This window comes from Anas platyrhynchos, chromosome 19, assembly GCF_047663525.1.
Source record: "Anas platyrhynchos isolate ZD024472 breed Pekin duck chromosome 19, IASCAAS_PekinDuck_T2T, whole genome shotgun sequence".
NCBI lineage: Eukaryota > Metazoa > Chordata > Aves > Anseriformes > Anatidae > Anas > Anas platyrhynchos.
In genome coordinates, this window is record NC_092605.1 from 6,305,177 (window position 1) to 6,330,098 (window position 24,922).

At 36.6% G+C, this 24,922-nt stretch overlaps 1 protein-coding gene across 1 annotated transcript; it reads left to right on the plus strand.

Annotated features, from left to right (window-relative positions):
* The first annotated feature begins 3 nt into the window (after positions 1–3).
* On the plus strand, positions 4–24,712 carry SUZ12 (SUZ12 polycomb repressive complex 2 subunit). Its single transcript, XM_027471409.3, has 16 exons — positions 4–461; positions 3,047–3,093; positions 3,188–3,252; positions 8,004–8,072; positions 10,554–10,603; positions 13,594–13,679; positions 15,054–15,285; positions 16,031–16,133; positions 17,065–17,170; positions 17,637–17,814; positions 19,123–19,214; positions 19,664–19,807; positions 20,526–20,683; positions 21,149–21,347; positions 21,861–21,940; positions 22,255–24,712. The coding sequence occupies exons 1-16, from the start codon at positions 125–127 to the stop codon at positions 22,598–22,600; spliced, it is 2,292 nt and encodes a 763-aa protein (XP_027327210.3). The 5' UTR covers positions 4–124; the 3' UTR covers positions 22,601–24,712.
* The last annotated feature ends 210 nt before the right edge of the window (positions 24,713–24,922 follow it).

Here is a 24,922-nt window from a genome sequence, read left to right on the forward strand (position 1 = left end):
CTTGGAGGAGTTGGGGCTCGGCGCTTCCCCTCCCCCCGCCTCGCCCCCCGCCCCCGGCCGCCCCCCCCCTCCCCGGGGCCCGCTCGCTCCCCGTCCCCCCGGGGCGCTCCCGGGGGCCAGGCCCATGGCTCCTCAGAAGCACGGCGGAGGCGCGGGGCCCAGCTCGGGCTCCGCCGGCGGCGCCGCCGGAGGAGGAGGAGGCGGAGGAGGAGGAGGCGGCGGTGGAGGAGGAGGCGGAGGAGGCGGCGGGGGCTTCGTGGGCTCCGCCGCGGCGGCGGCTCCGGCCGGGAAATCCGGGGGTGCGGCGGGCGGCGGCGGCGGCGGCGGAGGAAGCGGTTACTCGGGCGGCTCCTCGGCCTCCTCGGCGGCGGCAGCGGCGGCGGCGGCGCTGCCCCCCGTGAAGAAGCCGAAGATGGAGCAGATCCAGGCCGACCACGAGCTCTTTCTGCAGGCCTTCGAGAGTGAGGAGCGGCGGGGACCGGAGGGGGGGGGGGGGGCGGCCGCGGAAAGGGCGGGAGGAGGAGGCGGGGGGGGGGGGGGAAGGGGGAGGCTGTGGGGAGCGGGGGGAGGCCGGGGGGGCGGCGGGGCCTCAGCCCCCGGCTGCCCGCCTCGGTCCCGGCCCCCGGCGGGCTGCGGGGCTCCCGGGGCGGCCGCTTGGGTGCCCGCGGGGCGGAGGGAGAAGGGACTTCCCCCTCACACACACCTCGGGACGGGGAGCTCCGGCTCGCCCCCTGCCCCCCGTCCGGGTGGTTTTCTTTGTCTGGTCCCCACCGGCCCCCGGTTGGGGCTGCGGGGTGGGAAAGGAGCTCGGGGAGCCCCGGGAGAGGAGCGGGGAGCCCCCGGGGGCGCGTGGAGACGCTGGGGGAGCGCTGAGGCACGGGCACGGCTCGGCCCTCAACTTAACGGGGCTCGGAGGAAAATCGGGAGCGCCCTACGGAGTGCACGGGGGGGTCCCGGGACTGCTGCTGTCACCGCTCGTGCCTCCCCGCTGCGGGCGGTGACAGTGCTGGGGGAAGAGTTGGAGCTTTTGGTGTCGCCTCAAATCCCTCGTAATGTTGGGTCCTTTGAACCTGAGCCTCGTTAAGGAAGCTGCGGGATCGATAATAGCGCGCTGCGAACAGGGCGAGTTGCAAACGGGAGTTTTAAGATGTTTGCTCAGTGTTCGGTGTCGGAGGCTGGGGGGGAAAATTTCCCTTCGCGTGCCCCCGTCTGTCAGAAAAGGGGGGGAAAAGAAGGGGGCAGGTAGGGATCGGGGCCGTGTTACAGCGCGAATGTGTCACAGCTGCTAACTGCGGTGTGAATACTGTGGAAAACCTGCAAGAAGTAAATATTGGGTTAAGAAACCCTAACGCGCATAGTATTGAATCGCATTCTTCTCAAATATATTTGTCCCTTCTCGAGGTCATACGCCAGAAAAAGATAAAGATTTATTTTCAGCTTTTCCTGAGCAGTATGGACTTCTGAAACATGTCTGTTTGTGGGTCGAAAAGTGTCACAGAATTTTTCTGCTTGGGGAAACTGAAGTTGAAATACCAGTGCACTGTCTTTAAATTACATATTACATCATGTAATTTGATGTTTTCATATCTTTCTAAACTATATCACAGATTTTTGGAGACTAAAAAATTGAGATCTTTCTTTAAAAGTCATGACTATGTATTTTCACTTTCTGTTAAAGCGCACGTTTCTTATCTGTGTTCTTCAAGTCACATTATCACCAATTCATTAGGATGGTAGTTCTTAATTTGCATTAAGCAGAATTTTACTGGTATTCATGAGGCTTCTGAAAGTATAGACTGGGATTCTTTTAAGATTTCCGTCTCTTTAATACCTACACACCTTTCTAATAATAAATTATTCAGGGTTTTATATTCATAGGCTTATCTCTACACTTGAATTGTATCTTTAAAAATGGGTGAAGAATATGTAACACTCTCCTTTTTCACCTCTAATCACAAAATTCCATAAACCAGAATAAGGTTTTCAGCTATTTAAAATAAATGCCTTGCCGTAATACACAAATAAAAACATTATATTTGTTAAGAAATAAATAGCTGTTTAGTTTCTTCATGTGGAAAGCTGAGGCAGCGCTAGTAGCCTTAGCGCGGGCATCTAGGCATTTTCCCTTTCTCTTGCTCTCTGTTTGTTCTCTCAAGTCATTTCCATGTTTCTTGTTGATGTTTCCTAATCAAGGTGGCTGAAAAATGGTATTTTTCAGTTTGGATTGTATTTCTGTTTTAAGATAGAACCTGATGCAGACAAAAACTCTTTTTGTCCTGATTTATCTTAATTGGTTAAAACTTAACTGAAGGTCCGCTTTTCTGCAGGCATGTCTCGCTCTTTTGAACTTTGGTTATTACACCTATTTCAAGTGATGCTGCCCTTTCATGTCAGTATCGAGCAGAGCTCTATTATCTTCCATCAGTTTGCACTTTGAAACAGTAGTTGCTGTAGCAGAATCAACATTTTTCTGGTCCCAAGAGTACAAGAGATTTTGGAAATGAATTTTCCAGCTTAAGTGATCTGTACTGTGTCGTAGTCAACTGTCACTGCCTATTTTTGTTTTGGTACCTCGTGGAAGTGACCTTGGTACTTTCCAGAAGGATAAAACAATCGAATCATAAATTGCCTGACTCTGTAAATTTAGTGTACTGTTTTGGTCTTGTACCAGACACATTCATTAACTTGGTGAATAAAATTTACCTGTTCAACTACAAATTGTAATACGTTGAGGTATTTTTTCTGCCCCTCTCTAATGCAAAGCCTGTAAGAAGCATATTTTTTGAAAAACGAGCATAGTTGTCAGGGTTGTCGCAACCAGTTTATGCTACCTTAAACAAGAAGTTGCTTTGTGCTGTACAATAGATGGAATAACCTTTGACTTATTAACTTGGGGTTATTTAGACATCACTGTGCTTCACTTAACTGACTTTTGTGACAGTTGTTTAAAACAAACAACCAATGTGTTAAGCTTGATACTACTGCATCATGGCTGTTGTTCTAGAGGTTTAAAGCATGTTGGATAACACGTGTTTCTTTCTCTTAGAACCAACACAGATATACAGGTTTCTACGTACACGGAATCTCATAGCAGTGAGTAACTGGTCTTTTATCACTCCTTTACTTTGGATTTGTAGGAAACTTAATTAAAGCGTGTTAACCTTTTTCATGTTTTTTTTTCCTGCAGCCAATATTTTTGCACAGAACTCTCACTTACATGTCCCACAGAAACTCCCGAACAAATATCAGAAGGTAAAATAATTTTTTGAAAACTATCTTCTGCTACTTAATCAACATTTTGGGATTAAATAAATTAATAGTGGAGGGTGACATCTGCTCTTCAGATGGTGTGTAAACCATTGCTGTGTCTTTTTCAGGAGCTTAAAGGCATACGTTACTTTACAGTTGATTTCTGAGACCTAGGAACTTTTCTGGAATGTTAAGTGTGTGTGACTTTACACTTGTGACTTGTTTTGGTGTTGGGAATATTCAAATATGGAAAACTGCCTGCAGAGCCCTAACCTAACTGTCCATATTTGTTTTCTGTTTTGGGAAGAGCTTCTTAAAAACAAACAAACAAAACTTTATAACTTCTGGGCTTATGAAATGCTTAATCATAAGTATAAGAAACATATTAGTTTAATCATTTATGTAGAAAATCAAACAAAAAAACAAACAACAAACACTTCTATTTTGGTTTTGTTAATCAGTCTTAGAAAAAACCAGTATTCTTTTCTGTAATTATATTAACTGAAAAATGATTTAATTCATAGCATTTTACAAAAAAAAAAATCCAGCAGAGGCTTTAAAAAGGTTGTTTTGAGCTGGATGTATCTGAGAAATGGGCTTCAGTTTTGACATCGCAAAATACTTGTTCCTATCATATGAGGTGCTACAGCTGCATGTCAGTTGCTCTTAAAATACATAAATATTGCATCTCAGAATGTGCATGTCGCAGTTGTACATTATTTATTACTAGAACTGCAAAGTCCTTTCAGTTTTATCCCCCTCACTGAAACTCATTTTTTTTATACTTTTGATTTCTTGTAGAATGAGCACTGAGAATATTTTAACATTACAGGTCTTACTGCATGTGAACAATTATTATAGGACTAAAATAATTAATCATGAAAACTTAGGAATAGCAACAATCTAATTTTTGCAGACAATTCTAGTTTAAACTATATTTGTATCTTAAGAAGGTAACTTTTGAATGATCTATCAAGAGAATTTGCAGATTTTAATTAAAACAGGATATATTTAGCGTTCTCAGATCTCATAGATATTGTTTAATGCTTTTGCCGTTTTCTTAAAATTGTATTAGTAGCATACAACTTCAAGTACTTTAGGATGTATACTGCTTGATCTCGTCCTATACTTTGATCATTTTTTTTTAACTTGAAGTTGCTGCTTGATTTTTCTTACAGAAGTTACCGAAAGGAATTGTTTGCTTATTTTAAAATAGGCTAGAGACAAATTTTAAGAAATAACGTTCAGGTGCTTTTATTGTTCGTTTGCTTTACACCAGAATTGTGCAACAGGAAATTGTTCTTGCTTACTACCGATTTTAATTTATAGTTGGTTGAAATGCATATGTTCTTTTACCTGAATCTTATTCTGTTTCTTTGAATGTCTGCTGTAGTTGCTGGGAAACAAGAAGTGGTACTTTGCATGTACATTGTGTTGTCCACTGTTCCAAATTCCGGTTCAAATTCAGCTGCACAAGTAATGCCTAGTTTCTCTTTGAAGCATTTTTATTGATTTTTATTGCTGCCCATAATACTCTGTTCTAGAACTGTGACTTTGGTTGGTTGGTGTTTTCATCCATAACAGACAAATTAATAGTGATTTCACTCACTAGTTTTCTGAAAATACTGGCTTACTGAAATCAGTCTGCTAATTAGGTCTTGGAAGAAGAAGTAAAACACTTGAGTATGTTTTTCTTTCTAAAAACACAGTGATGCTGCAACAGAAGTAAGCCAGCACAGTTGAGGAGGGGAAAAAAAAAAAAAGCAGTTGCTACGGAGTGTGTTCTCCTCTGGGTGCCCCCTGCCTTTCCGTGCTGTGTCAGTACTGTGGTCTCTCTCTGCCAAATTAAAAGGCAGAAGTTGTAGCTTAAAGGTAGTTCAAACTGTTTGGCTGTTTTTAGGGCATTGACTGAGGGACTTGAACTAAACCTCCCCAGGAGGCTGTTTGCAGACATGCTGGCAAACACTTCCAAATGTGCACAAGGCCTTAGTTGCCATTCCTCATTCAACAGAAGTTGTTAAAGTATAGGGTCCTGACATGTTGCTCAACCTGATGCTTTAACAGAGAAAAAATATCCAGACTAGAGTGGAAGATCCTATTGAGGCTTACGTTTGGAAAGCTTTACATACCTAACTTTGGTATAGCTAAAATTTTGGCAGAGTTCTCTCTGCAAATAATTATCTTCTAGAGCTGTGTAATTCTTAGTCTGCTTACATTAATCTTTACAAAGTATGCAATGTATTTATTTTCCCTGTAAGACTTAGTAATTTTGCTGCTCTTAAATTCCTGATCATTGTTTTGATGGCCATTTTGATAAACAATATCATATGTAAACTAAACAAATTATCACCAAGATGTATACAGTTTAACTATTACAGTAGTAATTATGGCTCCGCATCTTTTATCTCTAGCCCTACAGCAGTCTGAGAAAAATGCCAGACAAATTTATCACTTGGAGGTAGGGAAGTAAAATTGCATTTTTACAAAGAAACGATCCATTGATGTTGGTTTATATGATAAAGACTGAGAAAATGTTGATACTGACCAGGATGCTTAAAGTATAGGGAGTAAGTTAATGAGCAGGTGTCAACTTACGATGCAAGTCGTCATTGTGTTTTGTTTCATTAAAGGCAACAATTGTTTGAGCAGTATTCTTTGATAAAATGATACTTTATGGAAAATTGAAATGGATTTTCAGCCTGTGGGGCTGTCTTTAGGTGTCACTGTCTTGCTAGATCAAATGATGTAGATGGAAAGATGATACTGTATTAATAAAAGTTGCTTCCCGTACAGTATTTGGATAAAGGAATATTTCTTTATTTAATGCTGGAGTAATGGCATGCTACTATGATGTGACTTTTAATACTTCATTATTACTGTGTTGTACTGGAATAAGAGTGGGTGGAGAAAGGAATGTGCAAGATGCACATGCTTGTAGCCCAAGTAAATGCTGTCCTAAAAATCCTGGGTGTTAAGGGCTATTATAAACTCAGTTTTGTCCCCCCTTATGCATGAGTAAAGAACACAGTAACGTAAAAACAGTTCTCTGGGTTAAAGGAACGTTAGTACTTCCTTGTGTTCATACAAGTTAACTTCAGAGGTAACAAATCTGATTTAGTGTTTTTTTTTTGTTGTTGCTATTTTTACCTTTTTCTGAAAGGTTTTGAGGATTTTTTTCTAACTTTTGACTAACCTGAGTTTGACATTTGGAAAAGTTACGCAATTGTTATTTGTGAGTATTAACGAACCAGAAAGTTTAAATGCAAGCTGTGTTAGACAGCGATATACCTTAGGAAAGGTTGTGAAGCTCCCCCTTTCTTGAAATGTTAGTTGGTTTGTGGCTCCTGTTCTGGCCGTGACTTGACTTTGCTCTAGAGCTGCTTTGAGGGAAGTCTTTAGTCTGAAGAAAGCCCTCTAAAGATCGGAGTGTCTGCTTGCTGTTCTGCAGACTGCTGGCTGATTTTGAGCTTGTGCAGTGTGTGCGTGGATGTTTTTCCCTTAGAATCTGAAACTTTCAACTCCTCTGTTCTTAACGTAACTAAAACTGAGCATTGCAAGATTCATATTAATAATCCCACACTTCAGCATAGTTGAGTCACTTCTTGAATCTGTCGTCTGCCTGAACCTGAGGCAGAGTAGAGCTTTCAATCAATTATTGTTTACTACGCAGAATTATTTTTCTTACCTGACTGCAAACATGTACTTGGCTTTCTGGTCCAGAGTTACTATTTAGCCACATGTAACAAAATCATTCAGAGGTATTAAATGCTGAATGTAGACAATGTTTGACATCAGTGTGTTCAGTCAGAATGTAAACAATGCCTCCTGCTTCCCCATAGAGGTCACCCCCCGACATTTTAATAAAAAAAAAAAAATCATGTATTTGCCAACAGATTATTTTCTTTTTATCTCATTTCTCTAAGGTATAAGATGCAAAGAATGATACCCTTACTGTTTTTGTAACATTACTCATCTGTGCAATTTTGTTTGCCTCTAAGTCCAAACATTAGTTTTCCTTTAAAGAGAAATTGGAAGACTAGTCCAGAAAGTATTGAATAACTTCTGTTCATGAGTGAACTTCATTTAGCAGTAATATTAAATGATATATATATATATATATATATATATATATATATATATATATTAAAAGAGGCTGAACATAAGAGCATGAACAAACTGATATTGTCAGAGAGAAAATATTTATAAAGGGGTTATTCTCTGACATTGTTGTCATGTTTTTTCCTCTGTTTCTTATGAATATTTCTAGGAATATCTTAAATTCGTTGCTTTTTCTATTGTGTACATCTGATGCAAATCTGTGAAGAAAAAATCTTTGATCATTAGGCTTTCAACTTTTCTTCAGATAATGTTTTTGTTATTTGATCAAGATTAAAGTAGTGATGACTGGAGAATTAACTTGAATGCTTCTAGATGTCATGAGTGTTGCTAAAGCAAGAAGATTTTCTTTGAGCTACGTTGAAATGCCGTTAGACATTCATAGAAAGGCTGAAATATGCTGTTAAATAGCACTTATGAGCAGTTAGATCACTTCTGGAAGGTCTCTATTTTCACTATTTTGATACTGCTTGAAAAGCTGTATTGCAGATATTTATATAAGGGCTTTGTGAATGGAAGGCTAAAATTGCATATGTAGGTAGTTTTTAATACAAAATCAAGGCAAAGTTTTGACTGATTCTTTTTTTTTTTTACATATGGGAACAGTGGCTACATTTCTTTCTGCTTTTTCTTTACAGGAAAACGTTCAAAGTAGATGACATGCTCTCAAAAGTAGAGAAAATGAAGGGAGAACAAGAATCTCACAGGTACTGTTCTGCATATATATGTTTGTGCATGTAGGAATGCTAAATCAAAAGGCTTTTGGATTGACAAAATGAAGGTGATAGAGTAATTATTAGAAGCAAGGTATTCTGGTGAAAACTTGGAGAAAAGCAATGTTGGATAAACTCTTCTAGTATTTGTAGTGCCCTTTCTTAAAATGTGTAGAAACCTGAAAGAGGTACTTGTCTTAACCTTCTTTGTGATATTGATTATATCAGTAACTAATATGTATGTGCTGAAATTAAAATAAATAAAGCAATAGTATTTTCCTGTAGCTGCCTTTGTTCATCGGGGGGGGGGAGGGGGAACACTTACAAAAACTGTTATCGTTATTTAAAAGATCTTATCGTCGTCCTTTTAAAGCTGTACCAGGGAAACTAGTTATAAAATGTTTTTATTAAAGGCAGTAGGACTTGCAGTTTTCCTTTTGTGATTTTCTAGTGAGAAATATTGCTCAGTCAGAGATTTATCTTGTGATCTGACCACACGCATTTCTGAACCTTAGCATAATTCTAGCTGAGTAACAGTGTTCCGTCTTTAAAAAATAGTTGGATTATTTCAAGTCTTAATTCAATATGGAATTGTTAGATTGGGGGGGGAAATGCTTAATGAATTATAATCGTGAAATGGTAATTGAACTTACCTATTGATTTTGTCATCTTAATTATATAACACTTATTTAAATGTTGGATAAAGTTCACATTTTGTCAGGTCTTACTACGATACTTCAGAAAAAAATACTTGACGTTTGAACTTGCTGAGTTTGCCGTGTTGTATTTGGTAAAAGTCCAAGTTCAGCAGAGGCACTGAACTTGGGAATGATGCATTTCAGTTCATTTTTATCCTAGCCAATGGCAAAAACAAATTGCAAATCTGCGTAGTCTGTTATTTCAGCACTATGACGTGTCAAGAAAAAGTCTGAAAAACTTACAAAAGTAATACAGCATACAATATGTTCACATTTGAATGTGATAGAAGAAAAAAGGTCATTATCTTAAAATTGTTTTCTTTATGTATGATTTAGTTAAACACCTAAGCTTTTTGTAAAGATACATATATGATGGGAATAAACCAATCCATTGTAATGACTTCCAGAATTATTTTCTTCTAATCTACGCAATTCAGCCTGAGATCCGTTTTAATCCTGCAGGTTGGCTTTGTGTTCTTTTTAGGTAGAAAGATTGTAGATGATTTGCCAAAACCCTTCTTTTTAATGTACTTAATGGATAATGAGAAACAAAGCATTCTGGAAATTGTAAGACAAAAACAAATGTTGAAAGACTAACCTAAATTGCTGGAATGTGTGAAGAACCATTCAGGATTTTTTGTGGTGTGGTTTTCTTCTTAACCAGCTATTCTTTTTCCATAGTGTTTGCAAATAATTAGTCTGCCTCAGAGGCAACCATTCTAGATGGAATTTAGTTTGAAACAAATGTATAAATTCTGTGTTTCAAGAGATTTTATACATTTTCCTAATAGTATTGTTCATAATTATCTTTTGCTTTGTATGTTATGGTTGCTTAATAGGCAAATCTCCCTTAAAAGACAAGGATCAAGTTGAAACAGAATATAGATTTGTGATGGTTTTATGCTTTCAAAACTATAAAAAACATTTAAATCTGGAATTGGTCTGGAGGAGTAACATGGCTGAATGATGCAAGTTGGTGTAGACAGAATCCTTCAAATGCTCATGGACACTTGTTACCTCAGAGCTTTCAGGAAAGTGTTTAAAATCGGTTTTGAATGTCAGGTATCTTTCTGAGAAGTTGATGAAGATGCTTATCTGGTGTTCTAGTGTGACAGACGCTTTTTGTAAATTCTGTGCACCTTAAAAATACTAGGTGGTTTTGAAACCCATTTAATTCTGGTTTTGTGAATACTTGATTTGAATTGAAATGCATTCTATAATTAACAAATTGAAATAAAATGGGCCTATGATCAGCAGAATAGTTTAGCCCACAAGCTGCAGTGCTATGAAACAAAATAGATGCAACTATTACTTTGTTTGCATGTGTTATACCTCTGGCTTCACAGTTATGAAGATTCTGCTTAGCGAACTTGAAATACGTGTACAAAAATTTTGATACCAAATTCAGGGTGAAGTTCTAGACAATTTCTACCAAAAATCATTCTGTTGTTGACAAAGGTTTAGGAAATGTGTGCGTGCCTGTGGTGGCAAGATCTCACCTCTACATACAGCACCCTTCTACGGAAGTGTTTAGGCCCCTACCTTTTCCCCCACCCTCCCCAGTCATGGAATATAGAGAGTGAATCCGTCTGGAAAGAGAAGACTGGTCTACAGCTGTGCCTTAGTGCACGCTGTTCCCAGACAGTTTGAAAGCAGGTGGAAGGATGGGCTCTGTTGTGGTTAGGCCTGTCCTGAACATCAGTGAATGGAGTGGCTGCTATGAGGAGAAAATACTTCTTTGTTCTAACATATCCTTTCTTTTTTTTTTTCTGTTTAGCTTGTCTGCTCATTTGCAACTTACGTTTACTGGTTTCTTCCATAAAAATGGTACGTTGGCAAAATTCATTCATTATACCATTAATTTGAGTAACACCTTTGAAATTAGTACGGATTTGTGAGAGGAATTTGTGAACAGTGTGTTACAATCTCTGCTGCTTGGATGCAGATTTTAATTTTGTTATTCTGTCCCATTATTTACAGTACTTTTAATTGTTCTTTCAATATGTGTTAGTCTAATTGTAAAGTTAAGTAGCTAACGCTTCCAGGGTTTTAGTCAAAACAGTGATTTTGATGAATACTTCATCCATTCAAACTTGGAAGAAACTTGAAGTAGAGCTTGATGAAAGAGTTCCTGAAGAAAGATTTTATGGACATAGGACTTTGAAGTATTTGAAGTATCTTTTACAAACAAAAGGAAAAAAAACACAACAAATTCAAATCATTATCAGCTTTAGAGGTTTTGAATTTAATGTAGAAGTATGCGAACAAATTGTATCAGTTAGAGCCTAGAAATGTGGAAAAGGCCATGCTGGGGATTATAAGAGTGCAGCTGAAAACGTTTCTTGGTGACTTGCAATAAATTTATTGTGGTTTTTATGCACATAAGGCATTACCTCTCAAAATTGGAATATCGGACTTCCCAGACCAGAATGAATGGTTCTGTTCCTTTAACAAAAGCAGAAGTTACATGCTTTATGCTGTATAGGCATGGGTAAACTCATTGTCTTTTTACTTTCCCAAAAAGAAAAAAATTACCTGTTTATCCATTAAAATTAAGCAATGTTTCTATTTTTTTCAGTTAAAAATATTCTGTATAACATCTTAGTCCTTGGATGTAAAAGCTACTTCAATTCTTGTAACGGGTTCTATGCTTCAGTCTGGAATCTGTCATGTTCCATCAAACTATTTTGTGTTTAACTGGATCTGTTCAAGTCAGATGTTTGGAAGTTAAAGTTGCAAATGTCTAGATTTCAGAATCCCTTTTTTTAGTAAACCAATGTCATTCTGAGAAAGTTCTTCAAGTATCTTGGCTTGTAAAGTTCTGCTTCTGGAATTTTAGAATGCTGCTGGTCTCAGTGGATACTATTCATCTTGTTTCTGTTCTTATGAATTTCATTTTATATGTTGCCTGCAGATCTTTAGATGAGAAAACAACACAAAATGAGGACTACTGGGGCAGCAAGCAATAAGAATAAATACATCTTAAATTCAAATGCTGTTCTGGAAGGATCAGATTTTGAAGATGTTAGTAAATTCCTCACACATGGAATTTAACCTAGTGGATAGGATAGTTGTCTCATAGTTTCTGCTGACTGGCCTTGCCTTTCTTACTGTGTAGTAGAGGTGGGCTGTAGGAGAATTTTGAAAATGTTTGACTTCTGTGTGTTTTCAAATGTTTAGATTTTTTCTGTACTGTTAGCTCTTAAAAAACTCCGTTTGCTTTAAGAGAGAGCGAGAGTGTGATGTCTCTTTGTACCATGTAAACAAATGTCACAACATAAACAATGTATACTTTGGTAAATATTAAATATAGAAAATATTTTAATTAATGAAGCTGGCACAGTTAGCATACTATTTGTCTGGATAGAAAAATATTTAGGAAACTCTTGAAAGAAGAGTGTGTGATGGCTTTTTCGTTTGTTTTCTGAGCTTCTTTATTTGCTAAGAAAAGATTTCTAATATATCTTATATTTAAAATTGAAAAAATGTTTTTTTAACTGCTAGTACCTATAGAGGACTTACTGAAACTTTCAACTGAAGCACATTAAGCTTCTTCAAAGTAACATCAGGAGGGAAGCAAGTGAAGATGCGTGGGTTGAGTTCTCTTTAATATAGTAAAGCTTTGCCCTTTATACCTAGTGAGCATAAAGAGGTTTTTCATTGTCAGATTCTTTGTGACAGGGCTAAGCTTAAGCCATTTTGCCATTTAACTTCAAAATGTGTGTAAGCCCATAATGGTATTTGTAAGACCTTAAAAAGCAGAAATAGTTTCATGCAGATCTGTTCAATTTTGGATGATCACTTTTTCAGAATTTCTTCCACAAATTCTATTTAAGCATACATAGAATATTTTAATATTTTTTTCCATATTAGGGCATATTTCCAGAATAACATCCATTCACGTGACTAAAATTTCTCTTTGTAGACAGTGAAATTTATTTTAAAAGGCAGTTCTTAGTTGGCATTGGTGATGTACTGCTGGTCGTAGCCATCTTGAAGATTCAAGGTTCTAGGAAACTTAGTGTGAAGAGGCTGTGATGCCAAGTCTCATTTTATAAGAGTTTTTTTTTGGGTTATTTCAAGAGTCATTTAACAGCTATTTGGCATAGGCTTAACTTCGTATAATTTTGTGTTGTTTTTCTTATAGCATCTGGAGCTTAAGTTTTGATAAGAACCAAATTCTAGGTTTATAAGCAGTAAAGTTAAAAATTATGGGAACTAATTTCACTTATCTGTAACTAGTGACTTTTCTTAAATCTACTGATATCTTTTTCTTCTGCTATAGAAATGTTTTGGCTAGATCGTGTCCTGCTGTGTCTCTGGACTCTTTTATGAACCTACACAACAGATTCACTTTCAGTTTTTACCCACAACATGTGCTCACTCACATGTATAGTGTATGCTATTCTTTGGCAAGTGGGTTGTCTTCACAATCCATCTTTGTACCTCTAGTTCTAGAATTGAGGTTTAGGAGGTAAGGGGGTCATTTTTGCAGTTTTTTTCTGTTTTTGTGAAAAATAAGGTAGAATTATTTTAAGGATGAAAAGAAACCACGAGTAAAGAATGCCAAAGGTTTAGCAAGTTTACTGTTAAATGTTAAATGTCAATTATGCTAATGTTTTTAATCTGCTAGTGGTAATTAAGAAGGATATGTTCTGAAGTGGGAATTTACCATAAGCTTGGGCAAAATTGAACACTAGAATTGACTGGAGGTCTTTGTGCCTGAAAGTAGCTATGGTTAGAAAGTAATTGCAGATGAATTTACACCATTGAACAGATTTTTAATTTTTCAGAACTTAAAATATTTTTCTGTTTAGATAAGCCATCACAAAACTCAGAGAATGAACAAAATTCTGTAACCCTGGAAGTACTGCTTGTGAAAGTTTGCCACAAGAAACGAAAGGTAAAAGTGATTTGACAAACCATTAATATGTATTAAATCAAAATGTGTACCTGATTCTGGAACATCTATTTAACATTACTATACAAGCAGCTAATAGTGAAATGTTTGTGTTGAGTTAAATTTAGTCTTTATGAATTAAACAGAAAACAATTTCTAATTACGACTGTAAAGGATTCTTCAGAAGCAAGTGTACTTTTTTTTCTCTGCTCCCTGAGAAATAACTGGAAGTCCTTATAAAGGCATACCACTTTATTTTATTTGAATTTAGCTTGCTTGTAAGTCATCCGCTCATTCTGTATTTTGGCCACCTCTACTTTCACTTCTTTTTTTGTATCACATAATTAAACTGTTAATTCTGTTGGCTTAAGCAAATTGGGAAATCACAATATCATAAAATAGTCTGTGGTTTTTAGGGTTCAGAGATGAAAAGGAAGAAGTTGTAATTGTTTTGAAGTCCTCGGTCATCTGTCAAATCTTCTTTCCTTCCTTTTTCTGAACCTATGTTTTTATGTTGATCATCTCAGTTACTGCAGATTTTAGCTACTATGAATCAATTTTTATCTTTTTTTCCCCCCCACAGCATCTTTGAATTTACCTGCTGTTTTAGATACGTTAGTTTCACGCTAGTTGCAAGTTATCCTCACAGCTATGGGAGCAGCAATGCGCACTATTATTTTTAATCAAAAAGGGAAATATTTACAGTGATAATTCTCTATTTTCCCTAAGAATATTAAACTGTTATGGCATAGTTTTAAGAGCTACTGTTGTTTCTAGCTAATTTTGTTCTTGTATAGATAAGTGTAGTAAAAGGAGGAGGTGCCAGTGATTATTTGAAGTATGTTTTACTGTGAATTTCATACTTAGGCCAACTTGCCTTGTTTTTTCAATATTACACAGTGTTCCGTGATCTATCTGAGAGATACTGAATATAGTAAATCCCAGGTAAGTGGTTCTTTATCTCCCAGATAGCACATAAGTGCACTTTGTAATATTGGAAGAAGATAGGAAGCCCTTGGAATATATATATGTAACCAAAACATTTAATTTCTGTAGATAAACTGAATTAAATTAGCATTACTGGCTGTTCTGCAGTTTTTCTGAATACTTCATGTCAGTGTTAATTTAATCACTTAGAGAAAGATGGCTGCTGTCAGAATTGGTTATAAAATGCCAGGTTTCTTTACGCTTTCAAATATCTGTTTTTACATTTAGAACCAGGACTTGTTATTCTGCTTTAATTTACATCTGTTATAAGGCTTATTCTCAAAAAGAGGACAGGACAAGTACAATCCATAAGTAATATAAATTTTCACACTTAATGTCTTTATTTTGTATTCTAAAAACCTAAACCTTAGCTCTCTTGTTTTCCTGCAGGATGTCAGTTGTCCAATAAGACAGGTTCCTACAGGTAAAAAGCAGGTGCCTTTAAACCCAGACCTCAGCCAAATAAAACCAGGCAACTTCCCGTCGCTTGCGGTTTCCAGTAACGAGTTTGAACCAAGCAACAGCCATATGGTGAAGTCTTACTCATTGTTATTCAGAGTAACTCGCCCAGGAAGAAGAGAGTTCAATGGACTGATCAATGGCGAGACTAATGAAAACATTGGTAACTTCAAACTTTAAATAGACTTCTATGAGGTTTATCTTGCAGGCATGTATACAGTTGTCCTGATCTATGGTATAGGTCCTACTTGGAGAAGGCAGTAATAGATGAGTGACTGAGGTGGCTTTACTTGTTTTTACCCTTTTAAGATACATCTGAAATATAGTTTGTAGCTAGAAACTGTGTTTCTATTTATGTCAAAATTGAACACCGCTTTTTGTTAATGTGTGATGGTGTTAGGCAATGCTGTGATGGGGGTGGCAAATAATGAAACTGTGGTCTCTGGGACTGCCTCTGTCAGTGCTGGTCACTACTGATTCAGATGGAGGTGTGGTCATGATCTCTCATCAAAACTAAACGACTTGCCAATAAATATCTTTTTCAAAATTGCTATTAAGGTATTAACACCTTAATAAAATTAAAAAAAATGTTATATCACAAATGTTGCAGCCTTGAAGACTAATACAGATTGAAAACTTTTTCTTACTATTTTACAATTGAAGAAGGAGGAAGGCCAAATTCTAAATTGTTTATGCTGACGGTAATATGACTGGACTATAAATATGCATGAATGTATCTAAAACATGATTGTCATTATGCTAAGTGCTCTTTCTGTTGGCATTGAGCTGTTCATATGGCACATCTGACATAATCAGCAGCCAGTGATATTTTACAATTGCACAGAAGCTGTTTGATCATTTAAATTTGTGCCTATATAATAATTGAATGCAATGTTTGATATTTACAGATGTCAATGAGGAGCTTCCAGCTAGACGAAAAAGAAACTCTTCAAATCGTGAAGATGGAGAAAAGACATTTGTAGCACAAATGACTGTATTTGATAAAAACAGGTAATATTATCCAAAACAGATATTTCTTCTGTTAATTGTTGGGATTTTTAAAAAACACTAAACCTGAACCTGTTTTTTGATTTCATTCTTGGATGTCTTTTGATGCATTTTTAGTTAGTAGGTACAATAAGAGCCCAGGCTTATTGTCTTAAAAATAATTTAAAAAAAAAAAAGAGTTCTACAGGTTTTGTAGTGCATGTTCTGCATGTAGTGCATGAGAACTATTCAGTGATAATAGTAAATTACTCCCTTTTATGAACTCGAATGTTGTCACATTAATATGCATCAGTTAGTATCAATATACCTGCCCAGCTTTGTGCTGTTGTAGTCATATATCTTCTGCTAGTACCTAATGAAGTTCTGCGTTATTACGGTGAAATCATACTAATGGCAAGTTGCTCTCTGGAATGATGTGCTGGTTATGAAGTTGTTACTGTGTTCTAAATAGAGTAAACGAAGGTGTTACAGTGGCTTCTGCAAGATGCTGTCAAGAAATAAAACAAAAGGTCTCTGGTTTAGTTCTGCTGGGACACTTCTGTTTTAATATATTTCACATGTGAAGAAAAAGTGTAGTTTGCCTCTTCCAGTATCTCTGACCCTATAAAATAGGATACTGAGGGGTCAGGAAACAAACAATTTTTTTTCTCGTATCTGCACTTCTTTCATTAGGGATGGTGTTTTTCCTAAGATTTACATTTAGTGGCCAAATAAATTTGCCTGAAGGTCTGCATTTAATTTTAGGGAAAGCTAGTTTCTGTGATATATATATCTATATATATAGATATATTCTATATATCTATATAGATATCTATATATCTATATCTATATAGATATTATATTATTCTACATAATATATTATATATTCTACATTATAATAGGCAAACAATAAAAATGAGCTGCTTTACCCATAACACATATTTGGTGTTGACAGGCGCTTGCAACTTCTGGATGGTGAATATGAAGTGGCCATGCAGGAAATGGAAGAGTGTCCCATTAGTAAGAAAAGAGCAACGTGGGAAACAATACTTGATGGGAAGGTAAGGGGTGTTTCAGTAGCTGAAAGACTTGTCTTCACTTAAAAGATTCTGGATTAAGGTGAAATGCAATTCAAAGTGCAGTAGTCCCTGAAAATGGATTAGGTTAAGCAGACGATAGTACTTCTGGAAGGATGGAAACAAGTTAAATTTAGGTATTTGTTTAGGAAAGCTTTGGCTACACTGGATCATTACACAAGCAGATGGTAGTAACTGCAGTGGCCTTTCAGTAAAGAAGGCCTGAATATAACAAAAAGCTCTTAAGAGATTGAAGAATTTCATCTTAAATGTAGGGTGTGCCATCTCCTTCAGTTTTTTTTAAGTATATCTAAATGTATATGTTTGTGTTGAGAACACAAGAAATTTGATTAGAAATGACATTTGTCCCCATTCTGTGAATTTCCTTTTATGAGTTTTGTATGTGCTAAGACACTAATTCTGGTGGGATTTTGCCTTTTTTGCCCACCAGAGGTTGCCTCCATTTGAAACATTTTCTCAGGGACCTACACTTCAGTTTACTCTTCGTTGGACAGGAGACACAAATGATAAGTCTACAGCTCCTATAGCTAAGCCTCTTGCAACACGAAATTCTGAAAGCCTCCCTCAAGAAAACAAGCCTAATTCTGTTAAACCTACTCAGACTATAGGTAAGCAAACTTTGGTTTTGATGCTGAGTAGTCATCTGCTTAGCAATTCTGTACTTCAGGGTTCCTGATGCACTGGTGGAACTGCTTCAGATAAACATGAAAAAGCAAAAATGAATGGGTTTATGTATCCCATATGTTGTAATATTTTTAAGGTAAGTTAAATGTTATCATGACTTTAAAGGTCCAACTATTTTTAGATTTTAAAGTGATTGTATACCATGGTCATAAATCCTCATGTGAAATAAATCAGTAGGAAATCTATGACCATGACTTCCATGATCTTCTGCTTTCCTACGCTCTTCTTAACTGCTGTTCTACGATTACTTGAAATCATATTATTTAGGAGTTCACATTTTTATGCTTTGTAGGAAGAGTTTAAAATTTGGTGGATATCAAGAGATAAATTTAGCTCTTGGAAAACATGGCTGTTATTGTGAAATGTGACAGAAGCTATCTAAAGTATTGCACTTGTATTTTGCATTTCTGGATAAAGATAACTCAGGTTGCTTCAGAAAGCTTATGGCCTGGCATTTTTGAAGCATTTAGAAACTTTTCATTCTATTTTTGCTGTAATGAAAGGCATGTCTTGTGAAGTTTTGGAATATAAAAGTTATATTTATCTTAGATACTGATGTAAAACTTTAAGCACTATTAGAAAGAAAATATGAAATTGTTTAATATTTTTATAGGTATGTATTAGAAAAGGTATGCATTTCTTTATGGCAAGTCTGTCAGGGATATTTCCCTTTATATAAGTTCAGCTGATCAGTATTGGTGCTGGTTTATACCTTGAAAATCTCAGTCTTTATACAGTTGGCCCCACAGTAATTTTCAAAGAACATGCAATCGCACACTTTTTTAAGCTCATGCGTAATTTAAAAACATTAAGAAATAAACTTGCTGTCAAATGTTTGGTGGAAGATTGTGGTATTAAAATGTGTTTAAATACACACAAAAAGCCCAGTATTTTTGTCCTCGCAGTTGTTTACAGCTTGCAAAATACTGGGATTGTTGCTGTGTTGGGGATATTGATACCACAGACCATTTAACTGAACACTTGACGATGTACCTGTACAGCAGGTAGCATGTGTTTTTGGATGATAATTATGTCAAAGAATTAAGCTTAATATAGTGGTGATGTATTAAATGTGAATTAGTGACTAGTTTTGTACATCTGCATAATTGTAATTTTCTTGATGTTTCTAAAATCATGTTTCTTCCTTGCTGTCCCACAACTTAGCTTAAAAATGTCTTCTTTACCTCTTCACTCTAAACTGAAATGCTTGTCTATACCTGTGTTTTTTTCAGCTGTGAAAGAATCCTTGCCAACAGACCTTCAAACGAGAAAAGAGAGAGATGTTTTAAATGAGCCTCGACAAAAGTTGCGAATATTTTACCAGGTATTGAAAATATCCAGGTATTGCAAGTAATTATAATGTTCACGCCTGAGTTGGCGAAAGTTTTGGTTTTGGCTGGGTAACTGTCTCATTTGCTATTTTTGTGGATATCTTAAGGGGTCTCAAATTCATGTAGGAAGAGCCATTCCACATTTCTTCTTACAGGAAGTATTCTAGGAAATCAGTGTTCCTGGGGCCATGTCCAACATAGTCCAGAATACAAAGGACATCTTTTGTTAGACATCTGGAGGGGGAGAGGTGGTCTCCATAGGGGGCATGGGGAATTCTTGAAATACCATTGTTTCAGTAAAGTGAGCTCATTTAGCACTCCCAAGAACTTACTATTACAGTAGAGATTTCCTGAAATTACGTCCAACCTTGCTGAGGGGTTGGAAGGCTAACAAGTGAAATTAATTTGATGCTAACACTTATCTTTTCTTTGTTTGCGTCAGTTCCTTTATAACAACAACACAAGACAGCAGACTGAAGCCCGAGATGACTTGCATTGCCCGTGGTGCACGCTGAACTGTCGGAAACTGTATAGTTTACTCAAACACCTTAAGCTTTGTCACAGCAGATTTATCTTTAATTACGTTGTAAGTGTATTTTTGTAGTTTAGTGGTGTGAGACGGTGTGCAGTTTGTCACAGATGACATATTGACTGCAGTGACATTATTGCTAGCTGGTTAAATTGTAGGACTATCTACAAATTAACTGCAGCTTCCTTTGAATGTTGACATGTTATATGAGGCACAAATTTGTGGGTTGCATTCTGACTACAGGTGCTGCTTTTGCACCAATGTATTTTTTGTGATTTAAAAAGCAATGCAATCTACAACTGGTTAGAAGTCTCTTGACATTTTAGGAAGGCAGTAAACATTTAAAGTTAATATTTCCTTATGCTGATAAGGACCTATTCCTACTAGTCTGACCTTAAATAAAAATTCTGTTATGCTTATTTGAAGATAATGTAGTTTCCTATGCCCACTACACTGCTCAGATTATTCCAAAACTTTACTCCTTAGCTGGTTGGAAGTGTTCTAAGTTCTAGTGTGCTTGTTAGAAGAATTTTGCCAATACTGTCCTTAATTTAAGAATTGGTTGTATTGAGTCTTCTCATACAAAACAGTAAGATCATAGAGAAGGAAGTTTTAGTATAATTTGTTTCTAGCAGTTAATTATTTGGGTGGTGTAAAAGTAATCTAGAGCTTTGTCATCTTATTGATGGAATGATATTTAAGGTATTTGAAATTGAAACGGTTACTTTAAACCTCTGGGTATGTTGCTAAACATATTTGCGATTATCTGTTTCAGTATCATCCAAAGGGTGCTAGGATAGATGTGTCTATCAATGAGTGTTATGATGGCTCCTATGCAGGGAATCCCCAGGATATCCATCGTCAACCTGGTTTTGCCTTCAGTCGTAACGGACCGGTCAAAAGAACTCCAATCACACACATACTTGTATGCAGGTAGGGAGGCTGAAAAGGTCTGTCCGTACTTGTGTGGGATAGCATATGCACCAGACTTGTGAAACCTGGAGACTTTTACGTCTATAGCTGTGTATAAGCAGTGTTAAATTTCACCAGCATTAAAGTACAACTGTTACTGACTGAATAAAAGGCTTTTGAGGAATGATACCTTCACCTGTGGTTTTACATCCTTTAAGTTGAGGCATCCATCAACATGAGAACTTGTTTTTGTAAACTGCCTCATCCTAAAACTTCCCTTTCCCAAAAGATTGAGTGTATCTTTTTCTTAGGGAGGGGTTGTGAGTTGGATTTGTGTTTTTGTTTTTGGGATATATTTCTTTGGTGATTTTTTTCCTGAACACTTCTGTAAACTGGAGCCTAAAAGAAATTTGTATTAATTACCATACTTAGGATTTGTATGTTTGATTTAGTAGTTGAAAGCAGTTACTTTTTTCCTTCTGCTAGGCCAAAGCGTACGAAAGCAAGTATGTCAGAATTCCTTGAATCTGAAGATGGAGAAGTAGAACAGCAGCGAACATATAGCAGTGGGCACAATCGGTTATATTTCCACAGTGACACATGTTTACCTCTCCGTCCACAAGAAATGGAAGTAGACAGCGAGGATGAAAAGGACCCTGAATGGCTACGGGAGAAAACCATTACTGTAATTATCCCATTTATACAAAACTACTTTCAATGGGTTGTGGTTTTTAAATGATGAGCTGAGTTGTTTGGGGAACAAACAGGGTACATGTTGTGAAAATGATGTATTTATTTTGAGAGTAAGTAGAAAATGTTGTGATGCTCTGCCACTAATGATGTAAATTAATGGATTCAAAGTTTTTATTTTCAAGTGCGTCTTTGGTTGCAATGCTAGCTCAGTCTACATGGGTCCTAACAAGTTTTCTTTGTTATTTGTGGCTGTTTCTCCTTGAAAGAGGAGGTGCTGGTGATACAGGAGTACAGTGCTGTGTATATAATATGAAAATAATTTATCACAGATCTCTATTTGATCTGAATGCAGTTCCAGAACTTCTTAACAGTAGTCACTTCTGTGATGTATACGTGACACAAATTGACTGTAGGTGTACTTTCACCACTTGTCAGTGGACATGCAGTTTTCTCATGTCACGTTTTCTTCTCTTTTTGTCCTTTCTCTACTCCTTTATCTTTCCAGCAAATTGAAGAATTCTCTGATGTTAACGAAGGAGAGAAAGAAGTGATGAAATTATGGAATCTTCATGTTATGAAGCACGGGTATGTTACGATAGACTTTTTTTGACACAAATCATATAGATTTGGTTGACTGTTCTGCATTGTAATTCACTAAGCACTTAAAATTCAGTGCTTAGAAATGGATTGTTAAAGGATGATTTGGGAATAAGTTTTCTGTGAAGGTTTAAAAAGTTCTTGGGCCTACTAGTTCTTCAGCTTTGAAAATAATGAAAAAAATGCAGATGTTGAGATTTATATAATAGTCTGTGCAGTTAGCCTGCAACAGTGTTTATCAATGTTTCTTTTTGCTTTTGAAAATGTTCTACTTGGATAATAATGGATTTCTAATTTGACAGGTTTATTGCTGACAATCAAATGAATCATGCCTGTATGCTGTTTGTTGAAAATTACGGACAAAAAATAATTAAGAAGAACTTGTGTCGAAACTTCATGCTACATCTGGTCAGCATGCATGACTTTAACCTCATCAGCATAATGTCAATAGACAAAGCTGTTGCCAGGCTCCGAGAGATGCAGCAGAAGTTAGAGAAAGGAGAATCAGCCTCCCCAACAGATGAGGAATCTTCTGAGGAACAGAGTGGGACAACAAATGGATATAGTGAAAATAATATGAGAGAGAGAATTTCAGAAATGGATAGCATCTCAGGTGTCACAAAACAGAGCAAGAAACAAAAGCTCTGAAGTCAAAAGTCAAATTGCATTTAACGGACAAGCATTGAAGTGACATTCTAGGGTGCATGAGCTCTATAAAGAATTACACACAAAAAATACAGAGATTCCAAACAGGCACTGCTGGATGGAAATAAATGATTTCAACAAGGATATTGTTTTAACAGGGTTCCTATTCAGTTAATTATGCAAGTACTACATGTATATCGGTTTTGGTGATGTAATGACAATATAAGAGTCTGAGCATGAAGAGCAATATGAAAATCTTTCTGTAATTTTAGTAATTAGTGTCTTAAAAACTTTATGGAATTTACATAATTTAAGTATATGTAAAACAGTTTTTATATTAAGATTTTTGCATCTGTATCTGGCTGTTTTTCCTACCATGAAGTTGTGAAACATTGGGGAAAGGGGTTTGGGATACAGGTTCTGCTTTTCTTATTTAGAAGTTTTCCAGTTAGCTTTTTGTGAAAATAATGTCTCACTATTTAAAGTTTAACCTTGATCCTTGTATTTGAAATCATTTATCGATTGATCATAATTGCAAATTTATTTTACACTAAAATTTTGAAAGTCGGCAAACTTAGCACTTCCTTTGTCTTGTGCCTGTTTGGAAAGATCTTGGCTTTTCATGTTGCAGACACAGTGAAGTACCACCGTGGCTTTTTGAGGTTACCAGCAGTTTGGTTTTCATGGATAATTCTGATGTATTGATCACACAGTGTACCATTTTAAACTTGAACATTAGCTCCTTTTATATTTTTATTACGCATTTACACAGCTACACAAACTACTTGATGTAAACCCTTTTTACTGGGGTTCTGCATCATAGTGTGCCATGCTAAAGCCGAGAGTCTATAGTCAGTATGTAGGCATTACGTCAATGAACTTCTTTTGAAGTTTATGCCTGCTGTTTTGCCTGAGTACAGACTGCAAGTCCAGGCCATAGGTTTAGCTTTGGCTTTTGAGATGCCACTCTTGAGGGAAAAATGCACTGTAAAATTGGACCAGAAAATGTGTTGCACTTCTTATGCAAGTATTCTGTGATGTATTGTATTCAATACAGATACTAAGATGCTGACTAAACTATATTTGAGCAGTTTTGCACTGCTGTTAACACATTTTATGCATACGTTTACAGATTTTTTCCAATGGAAAGTGGTTTCACTACTGGTACAGTATCAGCACCGAAGGGTTTATTCCAGCAAGCACTGTGGTTGAGTGACATCACCTCAATTTTTTATTATCCTTAAAATATTGCATTTTTCATATTCTTTATTTATAAAGGAACAATGCTGCTGTAAATACAGGTATTTTTAATTTTTTATTTCATTCCATCACCATGAGATGCAGTTCCCTATTTGTTTAAGGGGTATATAAGCTTTCTAATGGTGTCTTCAGAAATTTATAAAATGTAAATACTGATTTTGATGGTCCTTAAGATGTGTTTAACTGTGAGACTATTTAACTAATGGTGTGGATGTGATTTGTCATCCAGTATTAAGTTCTTAGTCACTGATTTTGTGTACAAAATAGGAAAGAGGGAAACTGCAGCTTTCATTACAAACTTCTTGAATTTGCCAGCTCTCTGAGTTTTAGCAAACTCTAATTATGCCTCTGGATAGTACATCAAGCATTTCTCTCTGGCTTTAATTCGCTAAAGCTGTGCACATATGTAAAAAAAATAGATTATTTTAGGGGAGATGTAGTTCTAGAATTATTGCTTATGTCATTTCTTAAGCAGTTATGCTCTTAATGCTTAAAAGAAGGCTAGCATTGTTTGCACAAAAAGTTGGTGATCCCCCCCAAAAAACAGTAATGAAATTACTTCTGTCCAGTAAACTTTGTATGTCATGTCAATTTATAATAAAAGCTGAAAAAATCCCTTTGTTTTCTATTTATAAAGATGCCTTTTCTATATGTACCTTTTGAGAGATTTTGAAGATACCGTGTAAGCTGGTTAAAAATTTGAATGGTACAGTAGATATTTAAAAAAAAAAAAAAAAAACACACAAAAACAAAACAACGAAAAAGTTCAGTTGTTTAAATGAACCATTGTTTTTACATTAAATGTTTTATTTGAAATCGGCTTTTGTACATAAAGTTCAGTAATATAAAATCTGCCATGATGGTTGTCCAGTCATTTTGTGTGTGCATAAAACGGCCACTAGGAGCACCTCGTGTAACTTAATCTTCTGCTTGTCTGTTTAACTTTAGATTCATGTTCTTCCTGTGCTGCATAAAAGTAGCTAAGTATCTGTCCAGTCTTTTCATTGTATGTAAAGTATTGCCATAAATTACCAGATTTTGGCTGTATTATAAGAACTTTAATTC